The sequence below is a fragment of the Zophobas morio genome, unplaced genomic scaffold (assembly GCF_036711695.1).
Source record: "Zophobas morio isolate AGI-343-1 ecotype UQ-CSIRO unplaced genomic scaffold, CSIRO_AGI_Zmor_V1 ptg000314l, whole genome shotgun sequence".
Lineage (NCBI taxonomy): Eukaryota > Metazoa > Arthropoda > Insecta > Coleoptera > Tenebrionidae > Zophobas > Zophobas morio.
Window position 1 is genome coordinate 77,365 of NW_026972418.1, and position 16,813 is coordinate 94,177.

Here is a 16,813-nt window from a genome sequence, read left to right on the forward strand (position 1 = left end):
GAAAGTAGACCTTTTCCTTCATAAAGTTCATAATAATAGGTTTTTGTTAAATTTAATCAAAAATAAATCATATCTTTATCACCATGTACCCCGGAGTAACAAATGTACGTAAGTTTTAAGAGTTTCAAAATGCATTGTGTATAAGGAACCAATTGACTGTAATATTTGGTGTATACAGTAAAATTATATTTATAGTTTGAAATATACAGAATTTCAGTGTAGGGTTTTAAAATAGCGCCTTAAAACTAGTGAGGGCTGTAATAAGCAAAAGGAAAAGTAGAAAAAACGAAAGAGGGTAGGGGGAAAAGGGAAGCAGCTACACACGTGTCTACTTTATATACTCTTTGTCATACTGTCGGGAAAGATTTTTTGGTTCCCTTTCTTAATAATAATAAACAAAGTAAATACCCACAACCATTTAATTTACTTTGATAGCAACCGTGGCCTAACTTTTAACCATGACCTTTGAATAGCTTGGGCCGCTGTAGTTCCAGTTCGAGTCTAGGACGCTCGCTCAAGACAAGCCGTTTAAGAAGCTAAAAAGATAGAAGGCGCTCCTACATGGGCATGCCTCGACAGAGAAAACAAGTTACCGTTCTCTTTACGTGCTTTTTGCGGTTTAATTATATATAATGTCCCTCTGGAGGGTAAAAATAGTAGCATTACCCAGAGCAAACCCAAAGCAAAAATAGTACTTTTAGCCTTGTGGACGAGGCTCGATAGAAAAGTATCGCTGATTCTTTTAGATCATTGAAAGCAATACTTGTTTTAATGCATTTTTTTGGTGTTTAGGTTATTGCTCCTTTAGCCTTCTTTGAGAATAGAATAACTTTTTTTTTGAAAAATTTATACCTTGCAGTGTATGTACAAATGTTAATTTGTAGTTTACTATGTAAAAATGCCGTTATCTCCACTGCATGGTCGGGAAACTTCGTGATTTGGCTGAAGCTAAGAAAAGTCTTAATACTCGGAAATAGGATGTATTAAAAGTCTACGGTAACTAAGCTGGGTTTTTATTATTTGTCGGTGTTAATATGTAGCTTTAATTATTTTATTCTAGAAAAACTATTTTCAGTTATTATTTCAAAATCATACTCTAGTAGTGAAGTGAGTTTGTTTATAGCCGATGAATATATTTAAATATTTACTCTTGATTGCTTCACTTCTTAATATGTTGTAAGTTTCATGAGTTAAAAAAGCGTTCATAATTATAGGTACTTAAATAGTGTGTTGGTATTACTTTCGGAGGGCCTTTTGATTGCATTGTCCTGTTATTTGTTTGAAAAGCATTCCATATCTTGGTATTTTTTCTTGCTTTCAGGCATTCTATTCCTAATATTTAAAGCAGATATATTCTGCTTTTGTTTCTTTATCTTTTCCAAGATATTAACTTTGTTCGACCTTTTCTTATGAGGTTTTTATTAGGTAATACTACAGGTAAAAGACTTTTTGGTTTGTCATTTAGCGGCTTCGGGTCGTTTTTTTCTGTGCTTAACGAAGGTTAATTTATTTAAACGATGTTTTCTAAGTTGTTCTCAACTTCCTCAAAATTGTTTGCCTTACTATGTGTAAACTTATCTAAGTAAATTCTTGGGTTTTTTATTAATACGGGATTTTTTTGATTCATTAGTTCTAAAAAGATTTACGTGTAGATTAAATTTATGTTATTATTGAAATGTATTAACTCGTCTTAAAAACAACTTAATTTTTTGGTGTGTTGATTCCGAGTCTATCATATTCGTCTGTGCAAGCTGTTGGTTTAGAAAGAAGAACACCTCTGAAGGCACTCTAGCGTTTTTTTTAAAGTTCGGAATATATATGTATAAGACTTTGCAGTCTGATGGTTTTAATGAATCAAGGCCGGAGCTAAAATCAAAAAGTTGGTAAGGCGTGAGTTGTTCGCCCTTCTTTAGGATGACATCTAGAATTGAGGCTTGAGACTGCATAACGGACAGCCTCTCTCCATTGTATTTTGAAAGACTTTGATTGTTTATCTCAGGTCATGTTAGATAAGTTCTGAACCTCTTTACAGTTTTAATCCCCTCCTTTTGAAAAGTCTTAATTGAAACTATAGTTAATAAATTCGCTACCTTTATCGGTTTTTTTTATTTCTCCATAATAGCTGTTGTGGTAATTCATAAATTTTTTTAACGTATTTATTGTGGCGTTGAATCCCTTAATTTAAAAGGTTAAATGTCTTATTTACTTTAGCAATTAGTATTCTATATGTTTAGATTTTGCGTCATTACCAACAACACTAATTCTCGCATTTAAAGCATCTTTATAAAAAAATTGCAAATTTAAAATTGCATTGGACTTAATTAAACTCGTTTATCTTTTTCTTCATTCTTTATATCAAGCATATTTTAGTCTTCCCTTCTAAGATAAGGAATGTTCGGACAAATCTTTTTTAAGTAAGGACTTCCGTGACCAAACCTATAGTTTTTAATAAAACACGGGTTCGCGCTAAAATATTTTTTGATTATTCCATAAAGACAAACTCCTTACAATGAATACAACTATTTAGTTAAGCTTACTTGCTGGAATAAAGTTGTGTTTTCAGTGATAAAGACCCATATAAGCAGATATTCTAGTAAGCTTTGAATGACTGTTTACTATGTAATAACGTTTATGAAAGCCCAATAAAGGGTATTTCCTTGGTAGGAATCGATTTCACTAACTTAAATATGTGCACTATGCTTTTAATTGCTGAGCTATCACGACTACTCCAGATCCCGGGGTTACGGTTTTACGTATTTAACCTGTTAGTATTGGTAGGCGCCCGTGTCCACATTGTTTCATGGTTGAATCTTTATTGGTGTTTGAGCATGTAGGCTGCATTAATGTGCACAATATTTCCATAAGGATTGCATATCTCTAATAAAAGAACCATATTTTGACCACGACAGTCTTACAAGGAAGTTGGTGTTATAATTTGCTCTTGGGGTTTTAATTATTGATATTCTAAAAGAAAAAAAAATTTCTTCAGCTTTTTTGTCTCACTTGAAGCGAAGAGACTATTGCCGATGAGCCGAAGTCCCAGTCATGATCGGTAGGATGCACAACAAGTAAAGCGACGTTTGTCGTGCAGTAAGAGTTTGCTTCGGGCAAAAAGTAAAGGGTAAAGGATTCAAACCGCCACATTGATCTTCGCAATGATATAGTCTAAGGGTGGTTGCCTCAAGAGCTTACCTTAAATTATGACTCCCCTATATCGCCTGAGGACACCAAGGAGTACCTTGCTTCTAAAGGTCAGCGGCGGTAATGGTGTAGTGCGCTTCTATATAATAAAAAGGGCTTTGCTCTTCTCCACAGTAATAATTTTCCAACGACGACAACAGTTGGCAAGCGTCACTAGGTAGTATTGCAGACGTTAGCGCAGGTGACTTCTTTAACAAGGAGTAAATCGCCGTGTCATTCTAGAAAAAAGGCAGTCCGTGTGTGTGAGGAAGGGGGGGTGGGGGGGGGGGGGGGGGGCCTCAGGCTGTAACACGTCTTATACACAAAGTACAAAGAGTAAGGACGATCGGGCATCGCCCACGCCCACACGTATATTAAATCGCTGTTTTAAAGGTAAGATTTAAGCACGTTAAAATGGATAATAGGAAGAGCTATGTCGCGCAATTTGTGAAGCAAGTCCCTATGGCAAAGCCGGTCAAACGCTTTTTCGACGGCAAGAAAGACAGCGCCTGTTGTCTTCTTTTAATTAAAGGCACGGGGCGTCCACTCTGTAAAGCGAAGGAATTCTTGGGGCGTGGAGTGTCCTTGTCGAAATCTAAATTGGATCTCAGGCAGGGCGTGGCTTGCGTCAACAAATTCTTTTAAACGGCATAATAAGGCCGCCTCAGCTATTTTGCCAACAGCTGACAAGAGGCTGATAAACCTGTATTTGCTTGGCGTAGATGCTGGTCGTGGCGTCTTCGGGGTCATCACAACAGTTGCTGTCTTCCAGTGCAATGGGAAGGTGCAGAGAGACTTCGTAGAGTTGATGAGAGCGTAGGCGCTCTACCGCCATCATTGGTAATTGCTTAACAATAGTTGATGATGCCCTCGGGGTCAGGCGACTTTCGTCTTTGTAAAGCGTTAACAATCTCTATGATTTTGACTATGATGATTGGCTCAAGTTGTTCCTCTGCATCAGCAAGGAAGTTTGATTTACAAGCACTTTATCAGCAACTAAATAAGCAAGTGGTACACACAGAGTGGCATCAGTATGTAAAAAGTGTCGCTTTGTCAGCATCATTTCTCGCTACATTATTGCCGTCACCCATGGCAGGTAATGGTTAACGCGCTCCCTATATTTCCTAATAAACTTCCAGAAAGATACGCGACCGTTGGTGTTATCATCCGATATATTAATTAACGTTGTCTCCCACAATCGGTTGTAAAGAGCCAAAAGCTTTTTTCAAATGCGGCATTGTACTCTATTAAGCGCTAATTTATTTTCGGGGTGTTCAGGTACCGTGGTCACTAGAAAAAGGCGTCGCCACTCGCAGATGAGGGCCTTCAATTCATCAGGCAAGCTGTTAGGGCAAAACAACTTCACGTGTTGTCGTGGCGGTGTGGTAAGATTTGGTCAAAGCGCCCTCGAATTTAATAACAGAAACGTTAATAGAGCGGGCGGCCTGAGTATGACGGAAGATGTTGAAAAAAGTTTATAGAGCCTCGGGGAATTGAGCCCAGCTCATAAAAGTTCCGGTTTATGTCCTCAGCAACTCCTTATCGTCACTTAAACCAGGAAGAACTGGCAGATGGATACGTCTGATGCCTTCGCCATTTGCGTGCTTACTGTGGTTCTAAGACTCGCAGTTCACGCTCGTCGGTGTAAGATCGGGGTACAGCCTTTAAAGTAATCGACATGGCTCATGCACGAGGGATGCTTCCACTTACTACATCTAAAGAAATTTCTAAAAATGGCAGAGATCTGTAGTAATAAGTGACCTACTGGGGACTTGTAAGCTGCGATAACCGACATGGGCTCCTGGCTAATTAAGTAAAGGCAAACTCCAACCGTGTCAATGCTTTGCAGAACTAGCAAAGATATCACAATGTGTAGGTCTCGTCTGACCAAAGTAACTGCGCTCTCCACCGCTTTATCAAGGCTTAACGGTACGTCAAAAATTGCAGAGATTGAATGGAACGTTGGGAAGAGTATGAGTCTCACTAATAACAAACAAGTCAATTCTTTCGCGTGGCATCAATTCCTGTAACCCTTGTTTCCTATGTAGAGGGCAATCAGCCTTCCAAAAGAGAAGACGGGATATAATGAAGTGCTTGTTGCCTAAAAACCATTGTAAACAGAAATTAGGCAGTTCACCATCCCACCCATTGTTCACAGGTTGGTCGTCAAACTTGAAAGCAATTTTTGAAGCCACAGTTGCGGTTGTTGGGGGTTGGTCTGAAGAGTTGTCTTTAAGGCCAAGCGAGCGGTATAAGGAAATGACGAGGTCTGTTTTTAAAGTGTTGGTAGAGCAGTTTATTTAAATGGTGTAGGTTTTTGCGGATAATGTTTGCAGTCACCATAATTGGCAATGTGCGTCATACATTTAGAAAAACTGGGAGACTTTCCGCGCTTTCGTGCACTGTGCAGCCAAGTGGCTCTCACCACACTTATTCAACGGGGGCTGCAGGGTAGAAACTTGCGCTGTGTCCAAATGCATTACAGCAGTGGCACCGTCCGACCTGAGTACTCTTTCGGAGTTCTTCCACCCTAACTTGAAGAGAGAAAACCTTCTTGAAATCCAACAGCTTTTGTAGATTACTCCTCGTTATATTCACTAGCATCATTTGTAAAGATCGATTTCTCTGTATCCCATCGATAGTGTCTTCCGCGTGCATCCTTGTCACGTGGGGGGGGGGAAGATGTCTTGCGTGCATGTCTCAATCGACGGTTCGGACGGTCGAGGTGGCAATAGGTTCTGCAATGAGCAGACTTTAAAGGCTTGCCCTCTGAAGTTGGTAGATGAAAAGAGGTAGCGCTGCATAACGCATTGGCATAATGGTGGCTCGATACTCGTCCATTATGGCTGGGAATATTATAATACCTAGACGCGTATTCTTAGACTTCGGAATATTATTGGTGCGTTGATTGGCAGGTTTTTAAAAATGATTCTAATGTTTTTCGCAAGGGTCACAGGCGAGCTCTTATTATATCTCCTGGGAGGTGCAGGAGCGGAAAGCGCCCCGGAGTAGCGGGAGGTATTTCGGGCATAAATTTGTTGTTCATTCTCCAAGTCAAGGGTATCTTCGTAACAATTATAAGAAATATTTTTAGTGATATATCTAATAATTTATCTATCAAGGTTATTTGCAAAAGTATTATTACTAAAATTTATTATTCTTTTTGTTTTTACTGTTATTAATGTGGTTGTTAATAGTATTGTTATAATTTATTTCAATGCCCTTTTTTATAAAATTATTTCCTTCACTTCTCTTTTAAGACTTCTTCTTTTCAAGGCTCGTTAAGTATTTAGAGAGCAGAGTAAGGTTTAGCATTAGTAATTCTAATTGAACAATATTCCATCGGTTCTTTTAGTCTTTTTGTCGCGTTTTTTATAGAAGACGTTTTTTCAGGGTCCTGTAACATCAATTTCGCAGCCGTCAGCTTTACAAAGCTCCTCAATAGTATCTAATAAATTAGCATTCGTGATTCGGCTTCCAGAAGGGAGGAGCCCATTTCATTAATTAACCAACAAACAAACACAAAAAAAAGAGAAACCTGCGGAGCAAGAAGTGACTCAATTCTTTTATTTGCATTGATCATAGATATAAAAATAGATAAATTGCGTATTCACTTCAAATTGGTCTTAAATCTGAAAAGTGCGCTAACAATTTGCTCGCGTTTTGTGCCTTTATAAGTGGCTACCGTAGGAATTTCTTAATAGTTTCGAAAAGTAAATAGGATTTTTTAGAATATTATATATAAATTAAAGAAATGAACAAAAATAATTAATTATCTGATAAATACAAGATCTAGAGTTAAGTAATCTTCTTAAGTCAAAATAAATACGTGATTATAACGTAATAGAAAAAAAGAAAGGAAAAGGGGAGAAGAAGGGGCAGCGTCCACAAAATTTTCATTTGTTTTAAACAATTTTCTCCTAATATAAATAAATCTAAAATCAAATTATCTGAGGAATCTATGATTTTTAACATATGCATGCAACTAGATTTACTTTTTGAATTCAAGGACACTCTTATACTCGCTTTTAATTGATTGTAATTTACACAAACCCCCTTACCAACTACGACTTCGCGCGCACCTTTAATAGATAAAAAACGCTGAATTTCTCCGACAACTCTGTGACTTTCATTGGGTCTTTAAGTTTGCCACGAAGACTCGCGTATACGTTAGACTCCTTGGTCCGTGTTTCAAGACGAGTTAGTTTAAGCTCTTCGTGCTAATAATTAACTACGAAGATAGCTTTAACGTAAATTCTTGAAAGGTCATCCTTTTTTTTAAAAATCTTATACAAACGACGTAAGGCGTTATTATTAAGCATGTAGAAACGCGATAAGTGCATAAAAGAGCAATTATCCCAGATTACACCAGTGCAGCTCCGTTTCGTTATAATAAGCTTTAACTAGCGAACTAGCTAAAAAGCATGGGCCCTTTTGAAATCTCTAATCTATTGTTAAGATTTTTTGTATATTATATTTTAAAGTTAATTGGGTTTTACTCATATTTATATTAATACGACACAAGCCGTATTTGAATTAATGCTGTTAACAATACGGCATGATAACTAAATAACTAATACACTTTGCAAGTGCCAATGTTAGTACGACTCGTGCACCAGGTTCTATGTTCAAGATTTTATAATATTTATATAGATTATAAAATACTGTAATTTTTTATAGGTTTCGATTTACCTATATTAAATTTTTATGCATTCTGCAATGTATTTTTATTTATTTTATATTTATAATACTCAAGTTCACAAAAAATATTTCGTTGAAAGAATTAAGTTAAAATTTTCTTTCATTAGGCAAAATTTTTTGCTTTAAAAAACTTTAAAGTTTGAGGCTTGGCAATACGAAACTATAAAGTTTATTAATTTTATTTCTAATAATTTACGTCCCAACAAGTTTTAAGGTTGGTGGTGTAGCATATATGCGCAATAAGTTAGTTAATAACTTTTTTTATACACATTAACTACTACTAAACGAGATATCAAGTAACGATTATAAACCTACTTTATTGTTTAAAAGGATAAAATAGCATCTAATATTTTAATGGGAAACAAGGTGTATATTGGCTTATTTAAAATTCATCGGTTACTTTAAACGCTATAACTTCCTTTAAGTAACTTGCAAAGAAACGACTACTTTCTTATATGCAAAATAAAAGAAATAAACTCCTTTTAACAAAATCTTCTCCTTCACACCATACTAACTCTAGATGCTTTAAATTTTCAAAGCACTTTCACAAAATTTAAGTAAGGACAATATCTTTTAAAAGGTCTTTTCATACTCAAGTTAACCTTCACAACATCCTCTTAAAAATGTAAATAATTTTTAAAAAAATAATTCTAACATACTAAGTAAAAATCTTTTAAAAGTTTTATCAACTATTATACAATATCCTTACTAGTTATTTTTTTATAAAGCTCATAACAGAAACGTATAATCCAAACATAACAGAGGTAATGTCGTTCACTGCCATGGGTGTGACAAAACTGGTGTGTATACCGTTATCCGCCAAGACAGCATCCTCTATTCTATATACTACTGATGAATTTACAAATTCTTGACCTAATTGAACGCAGACTGCTTAGTTTTATGAATAAATAGTATTGTGCGTAGTTACAATTAAATTTTCGCGGGTTTTCTCATCATAAATTAATATATTTACAAAGAAGAACGTACCGCGAAACAGTAGAAAGCGTGGCTATGTAAGTTGATGAGCTCACTAGCGGTACAAATGTCTGTAGAAACGGCAGCAGTTCCATTTCGAACAAAGTTTTTAAGCCGGACAAACTAGGGCGGCGCCGGTCATTAAGGTTGTAGGCGTTAGTTAGCTTGCTTACAATTAAAAAAAAAGTCACTTGTTGGTTTATGGTTGCTTTTTAATAATATGCTTTTCTCTTTATTAGTATTTACCTTTCCTTATGATTGTTATGGAGAAGGTAGCGTTGGTTAAGGCGACAGTTATTGCTAACGATGAAAACAAGGTATATTTTTTAATAATTTCTACTTGTTACAATATCGTTATAAAACTTTTAGTCTTTTTTATATAACCTATTCTTTTTTTGCAGGAGTTCGAATTTAAGTATAGTCCCTTGGACAAAAATTCCTTAGAAAGTATGTATCTTGCAGTAAAAGATTTAAAAAAGAAACTTAATTTAAACTTAACTAATTTAATGCTTGAAATTAAAGAAATTAAAAAAGAGAAAGAGGGGGGGAGGGGTGGGGAGGGGGATTGATGACTTATTATATAAAGGAGAAGTAACTCTTTTTTTTAATAGTTTATAATATTTTTATTAATATAATCTATTCTAACTTTTGGTTACCTGAACATAATTTATCTAGTGTTTATAACTTATAGTATATGAAGCATCTTATAAATTTTATTGTAGTCACAGTAAAACTTGTGTAGTGAAATTGGGTTTATTAATATTTAAGTAAAGATAAAAATAAAGTTACAGTACTTTTTGTTGCAGCGATTAGACTTTTTATGAGTTCATGATATTAATACGGACCAAATTTCGAGTTTAATATTAATATTAAGTCTGCTTTAAGGTCTTTATTAGTGTGAGCGCCTCATTCTAAGTTTTATAATCAGTTTATTTAAACACACACTTTACATCAAGCGCGCTAAAGTTGGTAATATTCTTAAATGGCACAGTAGTACCAGTTCTTTTCTTTATTGATCGCAACTCTGTAGACTAAAGTGGCTTGCAACAGTGAAATGTTTTTTTTTTAATCTTGAAGGAGAAAAGCTCTTAGGTTTATTAAAGAAAGACTTTAATAATTTGTGATAACTAAAAGTTAAACTTTTAAATTAATTTTAATAGCTAATTTTAAGTCTTTGTTACTTAAAAAATATATATTTTTTTACTTTCGCAAAAGTCTGTCGTTATTAACTATTAAACATGTAATTTCAGTTTCGATTTCTTGCTTACGTAAGATTTTTATTAAACCAAATTTTAAATAAGGACTTTTTTTACAACTAACATTTTTGCTTTGTAAAATGTCGCTCCTGCTATTTGGTTTCACTGAACATTAGGCACAACTATAACTTAGGTCTATTTACCGAAGAACGATCACGGATACGATGGTCTGTTTTAAATGCTTCTGCGTTAGAAAGGTTAAAGTTAAAGCACAATAAAAATTATGTAAAGCAAATCTGATTTGTTAGATTAGCCCAGTAAGAAAATTCTAATAGATTCAGCTTTTAGTGGGTTATGCAGTTAGCAATGATTATTGAAAGGTCAATAAATATATAGAAAAGGGAGATGGGCATACGTCAGCTAAAGGCTTCAGGTCTTTGGTGTTTGATGCAAGCTATTCTAGTAAAATATTTCGTTTTTCCCTATTCGTGACAAGTTAGAGGAACTACATTCCGCTTGTAGAGCACTACGCTTTTAAAAGCTAGAAATAACACTATAAAACTTTATATATATGCCGTTTGATTTTAGCGAGGGCGTAGCCCGGTTTACTCAGTAAGATAAATCGTTTCCTGTGATCTTTACTCAATTTCTTCGCTTTTTATTTTTTAATAAAGTTTGTAAATTTATAATTTTTAACCTCCTTTCATATTGGCGATTTCAAAGAGGGAGCAAACGAAACATTTTAAACCTTTAGGTGAAAAAAAGGTTATATAAAATTCCTTGAGCGTTATTGAATGGCATTGCTTGTTTGTAAGTCGTCTATAATTCAGTATATAATTTTCGAGTGGTCTGGTAGAAGTTTATTAAGAAAAATCAAAGTAAGGCTGTAAATATTATTTTTATTAACGCACAGAAATCTTTATTATACAAAAAAATATCTGATTGAAATTCGTTTAAAATTTTTATGTCAAATGTTGATAAAATGGTAGCATATTAACAAATTTGTTGTAAGTCGTTGGCTATATAAGGGACATACCTCAAATTCCCCCTTTAAGCCTATAAAAGTGAAAAGATTATTTTTCTCTATATTTACAATAGTAAATGTATTAAACTTCTATATTGTGGCTACTACAGTATTTCAGGCAAGCTAAGGCCTCCTTCGCTATATCTTTTATAATAAAATTAAGTCTGGTCTTTTAATAACTGGTGCGCTCGCTGCTAGCTTAGATTTTTAAAAGGAAAGTTTTATCCTTTAGTTGGGTTTTAACTCAGCCTAACTTATCGCATACTTAAAGTCAGGGCTACAAAACGATTTATTAATTTTTTATATGAAACAGACTGTCATGATGCATTGTTTAACCTTTATTAGTTTAAATATGATAACTGCAGCCACACCACAGATCATACATATGTAAGCAACCTTACACATATAAATTTCATTCTGCCAACCTTTAATTGTGCTTCACAGTTTTTTGTTTGGTCACTTGTTTGGTTTTCTTTCTAGCCTAACAGGGTAATTTTAACAAAGAACAAGAAAAACCATGTTTAATGAAGTAGTAATCTAAAAAGTTGCTGGAGCTAGCTAAAATCAGTATTACAAGCCACACGACTTTTGCAAAAGGCAAATCAGTAACACTGCCTTCTCATGTCCCTAATTACTGAACAACCGTTAACTAATATTGCAATACAAATCTATTTTTTAAAACGAAGCTGCGTCTGTATAAATAGTTTATTTGTTAAAGCTTAGGGACACTTCAGTACTTCCCTGGTAGCACTATATTGTATGTAAGTTTTGGGAGCTATGTATAAAATTAACTAAAACACAATGAATGTTCAGCCGGTGTACCTCCTCACTCTGTTGCGTTAGCTCCTTTTTGTGCGATTAAGTTTTACAATAGTATTTTACCTTCTTAAAGTATAGCGCTCTCTTTAGAGTCTTTAAATTGCACGGATTCTTTAATAAAATGAAAAACTAGAAACCTATAATGTTTTGTTATCGATTTCTTTTAATTAAAGCCTGTTCCAATTATTAAACTTGGCCATGACTCTTAAGATATTCACGTGAAAAAAACAATTAAAAAAATTGAAGTGATTGAAGTTCTTTCTTAGACAGCTTAAAGAAACCTTTTCTTTTTATATTTTAATATTTTTAAATTAAATAAGGGTACGTGAAAAAAGGCATGGTCCCACTCTGTAATTTTTGCTAATTGTATTATTTAAAGTAGTCTTTAGAATAAAGTAAAGTAATAAGTAAAACTTTACTCGAACCTCAAGAGTTCGTAATATAATATCTCATTTATGATACTAAGTTGTTAAAAATTCTAATTTTTACATAATATTTTTTGATTGGTTTTGTTCAAATAATTTTATAGTGGTCTTTTATTCACACTTTTGCTTATAAATCATATATTTCATAAGCCTTATCATAAAAAGTTTAAAACAATGGATTTCCTGCCTATAATGAGGCAAAATATCTCAAATTATAAAATGAGTAATATTGTTTTCTTTATTTGATGAATGTGCAGCTTAACGCAGTTTCTACAAATAGAATCTACTTAATAAAAGTTTAACTTTCACTTAAAGTTTTGCATATTAAATATTTTGTTGCATCCGCGATGTTAACCAGTAATTATTCAAAATATCAACTATCAAAAACGAGAGCAGTGCCTTTTATTTATAAACTTAAACGACCAGTTTAAAATTTTGCTTCGTCAAATCTTCGAAGAGTCTTTTTAAAAATAAAAAACTTGTTTTATTAATAGATATTAACAAATAATTGCAATTAACTTATTACTACAATTTCAATATTGTTATACACAAATCAGAAGCTCTACTTAATTCTTTTCTGCGAAAGTTATTAGGTTGGTAAGAAGTTAGAATCTCGGGTCTACTGCTTTGTGTTATGCTTTAACTTTTTTTCTTACAAAAAGTGCTTAGTTTCAGTAGCCGTATTCCAAGTGGAAACTAGCTACCAAGAATGTTCACAGTTCAACAATCTTATTAAAAACTCTTTAGTATTTTAAAAAAAAATGAATTAAGAAGTAGAAAATATAGTTAACTTAGACACTTGCCAGCAAACTAATAAAATTTTCGAATACATCCTACAAAGAGAAATAGCACGTATTATTTTATTAAAATATGGATATGCTGAGCTAAAAATATGTGAACGAGTTTTATTTTAATTATAGTAAAAGAGCGTCCATTAAAATTGCAGTAGTAAACGGAGTTTCGTCCTAACTAGCTGATACTTAATATTTCCGTTAACCTCGAAGCAAAATAATTTAAGCAGTGCAGTGCAAAGGGGCGTATGGCAAGCAGCAAACTTTGTAGGACTGGATGCACAAATCCAAAAAGTACTCTCCACTCAACGCCAACGCCAATATACCAGCCAAACCGTGGACTTTACTTTCATCGTCGTAGAGATTTTCAGGGCATAATCCGTTTAAAAATTCGACCTGCGTCGGCGAGCTTTATTATAAACTAGTGAGGGGAGGACGATAGATAGACAAGAATGCACCGCGTGGTTTTTAGCAACAATGATGTCGATTTCTCCCGTCCCATCGGTGACTTGCAGGACAAAGAAATACTCATAAACAATACGGTCGTTATTCTCACGAAAGCCTATTTAATTAGTAGCATCATCACTAAAGATTTAGCAAAAAGAAGAGCAGTACACTTTAAACAGGCTCCTTGTTGGCGCGATACGACACCGTCCTCGCAGGCAGTACACTTGGCGAAAGTAAATGCTATTAATAGACATAGTCCGCAAGAGCACACAACGGTACGAGCGAAGACACGCGTACCAGTCAGAGTGCGCGGAAAAAACGCAACGACACGTGCTCTGCACCGAAACGTATTGGGCGCCTAAAGAGCGTGACGCCATAGGGAGAATCCTTTCAACAAGCAGCAATAGGAACCTCGTGTTCTTGCAATATCTGGGAAAGCGGGGAAATCTTCCTGTTCGGGTGGCTGACTACTGAAAAAATACGTGACCACGCGCAGCCCATGTGGAAGGAGAGAAGGAGCGATGCTACCGGAGCACAAGGAGGTCACGTCATTGGGAGTAGCCGCCATGTCGATTCTACGCTGGCACACGAATGGCCATCCCTGGCGGCATAATCCGCTCCGATAGCGTAGTGAGGAGAAAAAACCAAAGTGCAAGGAACAAGTAGCGGTACTCCAGGCGTTCTTGAACGTCCTCGTCGTCGTCTGAGAGGAGGCAGAAAGCATGGGGAGACGCCTTCAGACCGACCCTGCACTCGCCGCCTTCACTTTCTGCTGAGGATAACAGGAGCCGAAGAGCAGTAGAGAGCAAAGCGACCCACCCGGTAAGGAAAACAGGCCGGAAAAAAGGACCCATTTGTGAAGCAGAGCAGCTATTTGCTCCTTTTTTAATAAAGTATAACATATAAATAAGAGCTCCGACAGTTATCCGCCTGACAGTATCATGCCTTGGTGGATCCGGGAGCGCGCACAAGGACACGTCCGGGGGCAACTTGGCTCTTCGATATGCTGAACAAAAAAATATATTATAGAAAGGAGGTGTCAAGAAAAATAGAGGAGGAACTACTGAGGAGGAACGGATCCGTCCATGATCTCGAGAACGCACGAGTCCTTTTCCTCGCTAGAAACGTTGCAAAGCTGTATTAAGCTTAAGGAAGTGCATCCACAAGCTTATGTGAACGCAGCGCGCCACCTGCGCAACAACAGTAACACTTGCGAAGGGCGGCAGCAGGTCCTTCAGCTTGACCAGGTAGGGTCGGGGGGAGGTAAGCTCGATTCCGAGCTCCAGCTGTACGGGCCGATCTTTTAAAATGCAGCTCGAAGAAAAAAAGAAAGGATAAAACCTTCTGAGATGCAAACTTCCGCAATTCAGCAAGACGCTTGAAATCGTAGTCCGACACAGCAACCCTTGAGACGAACGGAACCGCCAGACAAAATCCGGATGAACGCTAACTACATACCTTGTGGCTGAGGAGAAGCGAATTTGCTGGCGGCACTTCGGGTGGTGGATCTCCAGTACACCACCCCACGCAAGCTTTCTGAGTATCTCGACGCGAAGTCGTCTATAGAGACTTTAGAACGATCTCGATAGAAAAACAAATTATAAAACTTGCTTTGAATTGAAGGCTAAAAAACGGAAGTCGTCTTTTTTCAGGCTTAATTGCAGTTTTCCCTGATAGAATTTAGTCTGGCACAAAACAAGATGAACCCAACTGTAAAATTTAGGAAAAACACGAGTCACCGTCGCCTTCTGGATTCGTACAACGTCTCCAAGAACTAACCGGGGCAACGCCGCCTCGTCTTTCTAATTTATAATTGCTAAGAAATTATTCCTTTTAACTGTTAAAAAAACAATAACCATAAAGATTGTTATTTGTACACCGTGCTCGGATCCCCAAGACTCATCTCCAATAGAAATTAATACGTAAAACTCTAGGGAAAATCAGTAATTCGCAAACACTACTCTGCATTCCCACGCAAACGGAAGAAAGTTGGTGAACCTTTACTCTTTGAAGTTTCCGGTTTTCCTTTTATAAAGCAAACAACTCCTTTAATAGTATATATGTAATAAAAATAAATATGACTGAGCAAAAAGCGCGTCGTGCAACCATAAACATTGACTTCTGATTTATCCGGTAACGATGTAAGTTCGTTAAGCGGAGTATACGAATAGTCTGGACTGCTCTCAACCTCCAGCTTTGTTAATTTTAAATCAAAACTGAAACTATACAAAAATTCAAAGTAGTAGTACGTTTAACTTTTCCAAACAGGAAATTTTAAATGCACGCTTTATTCCCGGTTTGGTGCAAATTTTTCTTTTTCTCTCTATAAATTTTAAAAATTGAGTAAAGAAGAACTTTTAAAAAACTTATAACCTACGAATAGTGTCTCGGTTTACTATAGAAAAGTACGATCTTTCAGCTCGAGGAGAGTAAGCCTAATTAAAAAGGCCAGCATGCAGCTGATAAAACTTTAAAGGTTATAGAATGCATAAACATATAACGCCGTGCAGTTGATGTTCAAATCTAGAAGAATTTTTAATATTCCCGGATACTCTTCCACTACCTCCCCCTGCACGGCCACTTCGTCCTGGTCAGAGATAAAACGTGATTTTAGAAGAGCTTCGTAAGGCGAAAGTTAATAAAAAGGTACTCCGGCTTTTAGAAAACTGCAAGCCGTCTTCAGAGTTTCCCCACAAACTTCAACTTGTACAGAAACAATGGATTCTTTTATAGATGGAGCTAAATAAAAAATTAAAGAATCCTCTTTTACTTCTACACTTCCTACCACTTTTCCCTAAGATTATATAGTCTTTTTTAAATAAAATAAAAAATGGTAGGGAAACGAGCCTTTAAGCAAGCTTCTTCCAAAAAGAGGCCTTTAACTAATGAGCTTAAAGGAACCTGAGGGAGGTGTTGTATTTTTTGCTCCAGCATAAATGAATAACTTACTCAAATAAGCCAGGTCACAATAATAACAAACGCAATGCATAACAAACTCAACTTGAATACCAGAAGGCTTAAAGAGGCGCCTTAAAACATTGCTTGACCTAAGTACGTGGAGTTGCTTATCAGCACAAAGTTTTTAAGAGGTTGCTGTAAACTTTTATTCCGCACGCATTATTGTTTTAGTCGTCTTAAAAAAATTTTATACAATAATTTTTTTTGTTTATTGAATTATCATCTGCTTCATGTGTTAAACCCAGGTATACTAAATTTTGATCAGTTGAAGACTTGCCAACCTCTAAAAACTTGAAA

At 35.7% G+C, this 16,813-nt stretch overlaps 1 protein-coding gene and 2 long non-coding RNA genes across 5 annotated transcripts; 2 read left to right on the plus strand and 1 right to left on the minus strand.

The window, feature by feature from the left end:
* The first annotated feature begins 640 nt into the window (after positions 1–640).
* On the plus strand, positions 641–1,128 carry LOC135119888 (uncharacterized). The gene is made up of 3 exons (XR_010278402.1): positions 641–727; positions 793–996; positions 1,061–1,128. It is a non-coding gene; the product is annotated as an uncharacterized LOC135119888 (long non-coding RNA).
* A 7,812-nt stretch (positions 1,129–8,940) lies between these two features.
* Positions 8,941–9,367, plus strand: LOC135119891 (uncharacterized). Its single transcript, XR_010278405.1, has 3 exons — positions 8,941–9,002; positions 9,096–9,173; positions 9,258–9,367. It is a non-coding gene; the product is annotated as an uncharacterized LOC135119891 (long non-coding RNA).
* Positions 9,368–13,244: 3,877 nt separating this feature from the next.
* On the minus strand, positions 13,245–16,608 carry LOC135119894 (uncharacterized). Of its 3 annotated transcripts, XM_064044269.1 has the most exons (24): positions 16,560–16,608; positions 16,209–16,367; positions 16,053–16,145; positions 15,936–15,993; positions 15,808–15,881; positions 15,665–15,752; positions 15,557–15,604; positions 15,415–15,488; positions 15,298–15,360; positions 15,170–15,243; positions 15,017–15,118; positions 14,900–14,963; positions 14,749–14,844; positions 14,623–14,693; positions 14,504–14,564; positions 14,378–14,438; positions 14,231–14,327; positions 14,087–14,175; positions 13,970–14,028; positions 13,856–13,916; positions 13,727–13,798; positions 13,570–13,673; positions 13,376–13,507; positions 13,245–13,317 (listed from the first exon to the last, which is right to left on the minus strand). In XM_064044269.1, exons 8-24 carry the CDS (start codon positions 15,415–15,417, stop codon positions 13,255–13,257), a joined length of 1,272 nt encoding a protein of 423 aa, XP_063900339.1. In that variant the 5' UTR covers positions 15,418–15,488; positions 15,557–15,604; positions 15,665–15,752; positions 15,808–15,881; positions 15,936–15,993; positions 16,053–16,145; positions 16,209–16,367; positions 16,560–16,608; the 3' UTR covers positions 13,245–13,254. The 3 variants fall into 3 exon arrangements, with proteins under 3 accessions (XP_063900339.1, XP_063900340.1, XP_063900338.1); XM_064044270.1 differs by having other exon boundaries at positions 13,970–14,025; positions 15,936–16,145; XM_064044268.1 differs by having other exon boundaries at positions 15,936–16,145.
* Between the last annotated feature and the right edge of the window lie 205 nt (positions 16,609–16,813).

Excerpts from the sequence above, each read along its gene's own strand:
- LOC135119894 (XM_064044269.1), bottom strand. Across the intron at positions 14,328-14,377 it reads CGGCCTGTTTTCCTTACCGG|AAAGTGAAGGCGGCGAGTGC; the intron begins GTGGGTCGCTTT and ends TATCCTCAGCAG. Across the intron at positions 13,799-13,855 it reads TTTTCCGCGCACTCTGACTG|CATTTACTTTCGCCAAGTGT; the intron begins GTACGCGTGTCT and ends GTCTATTAATAG.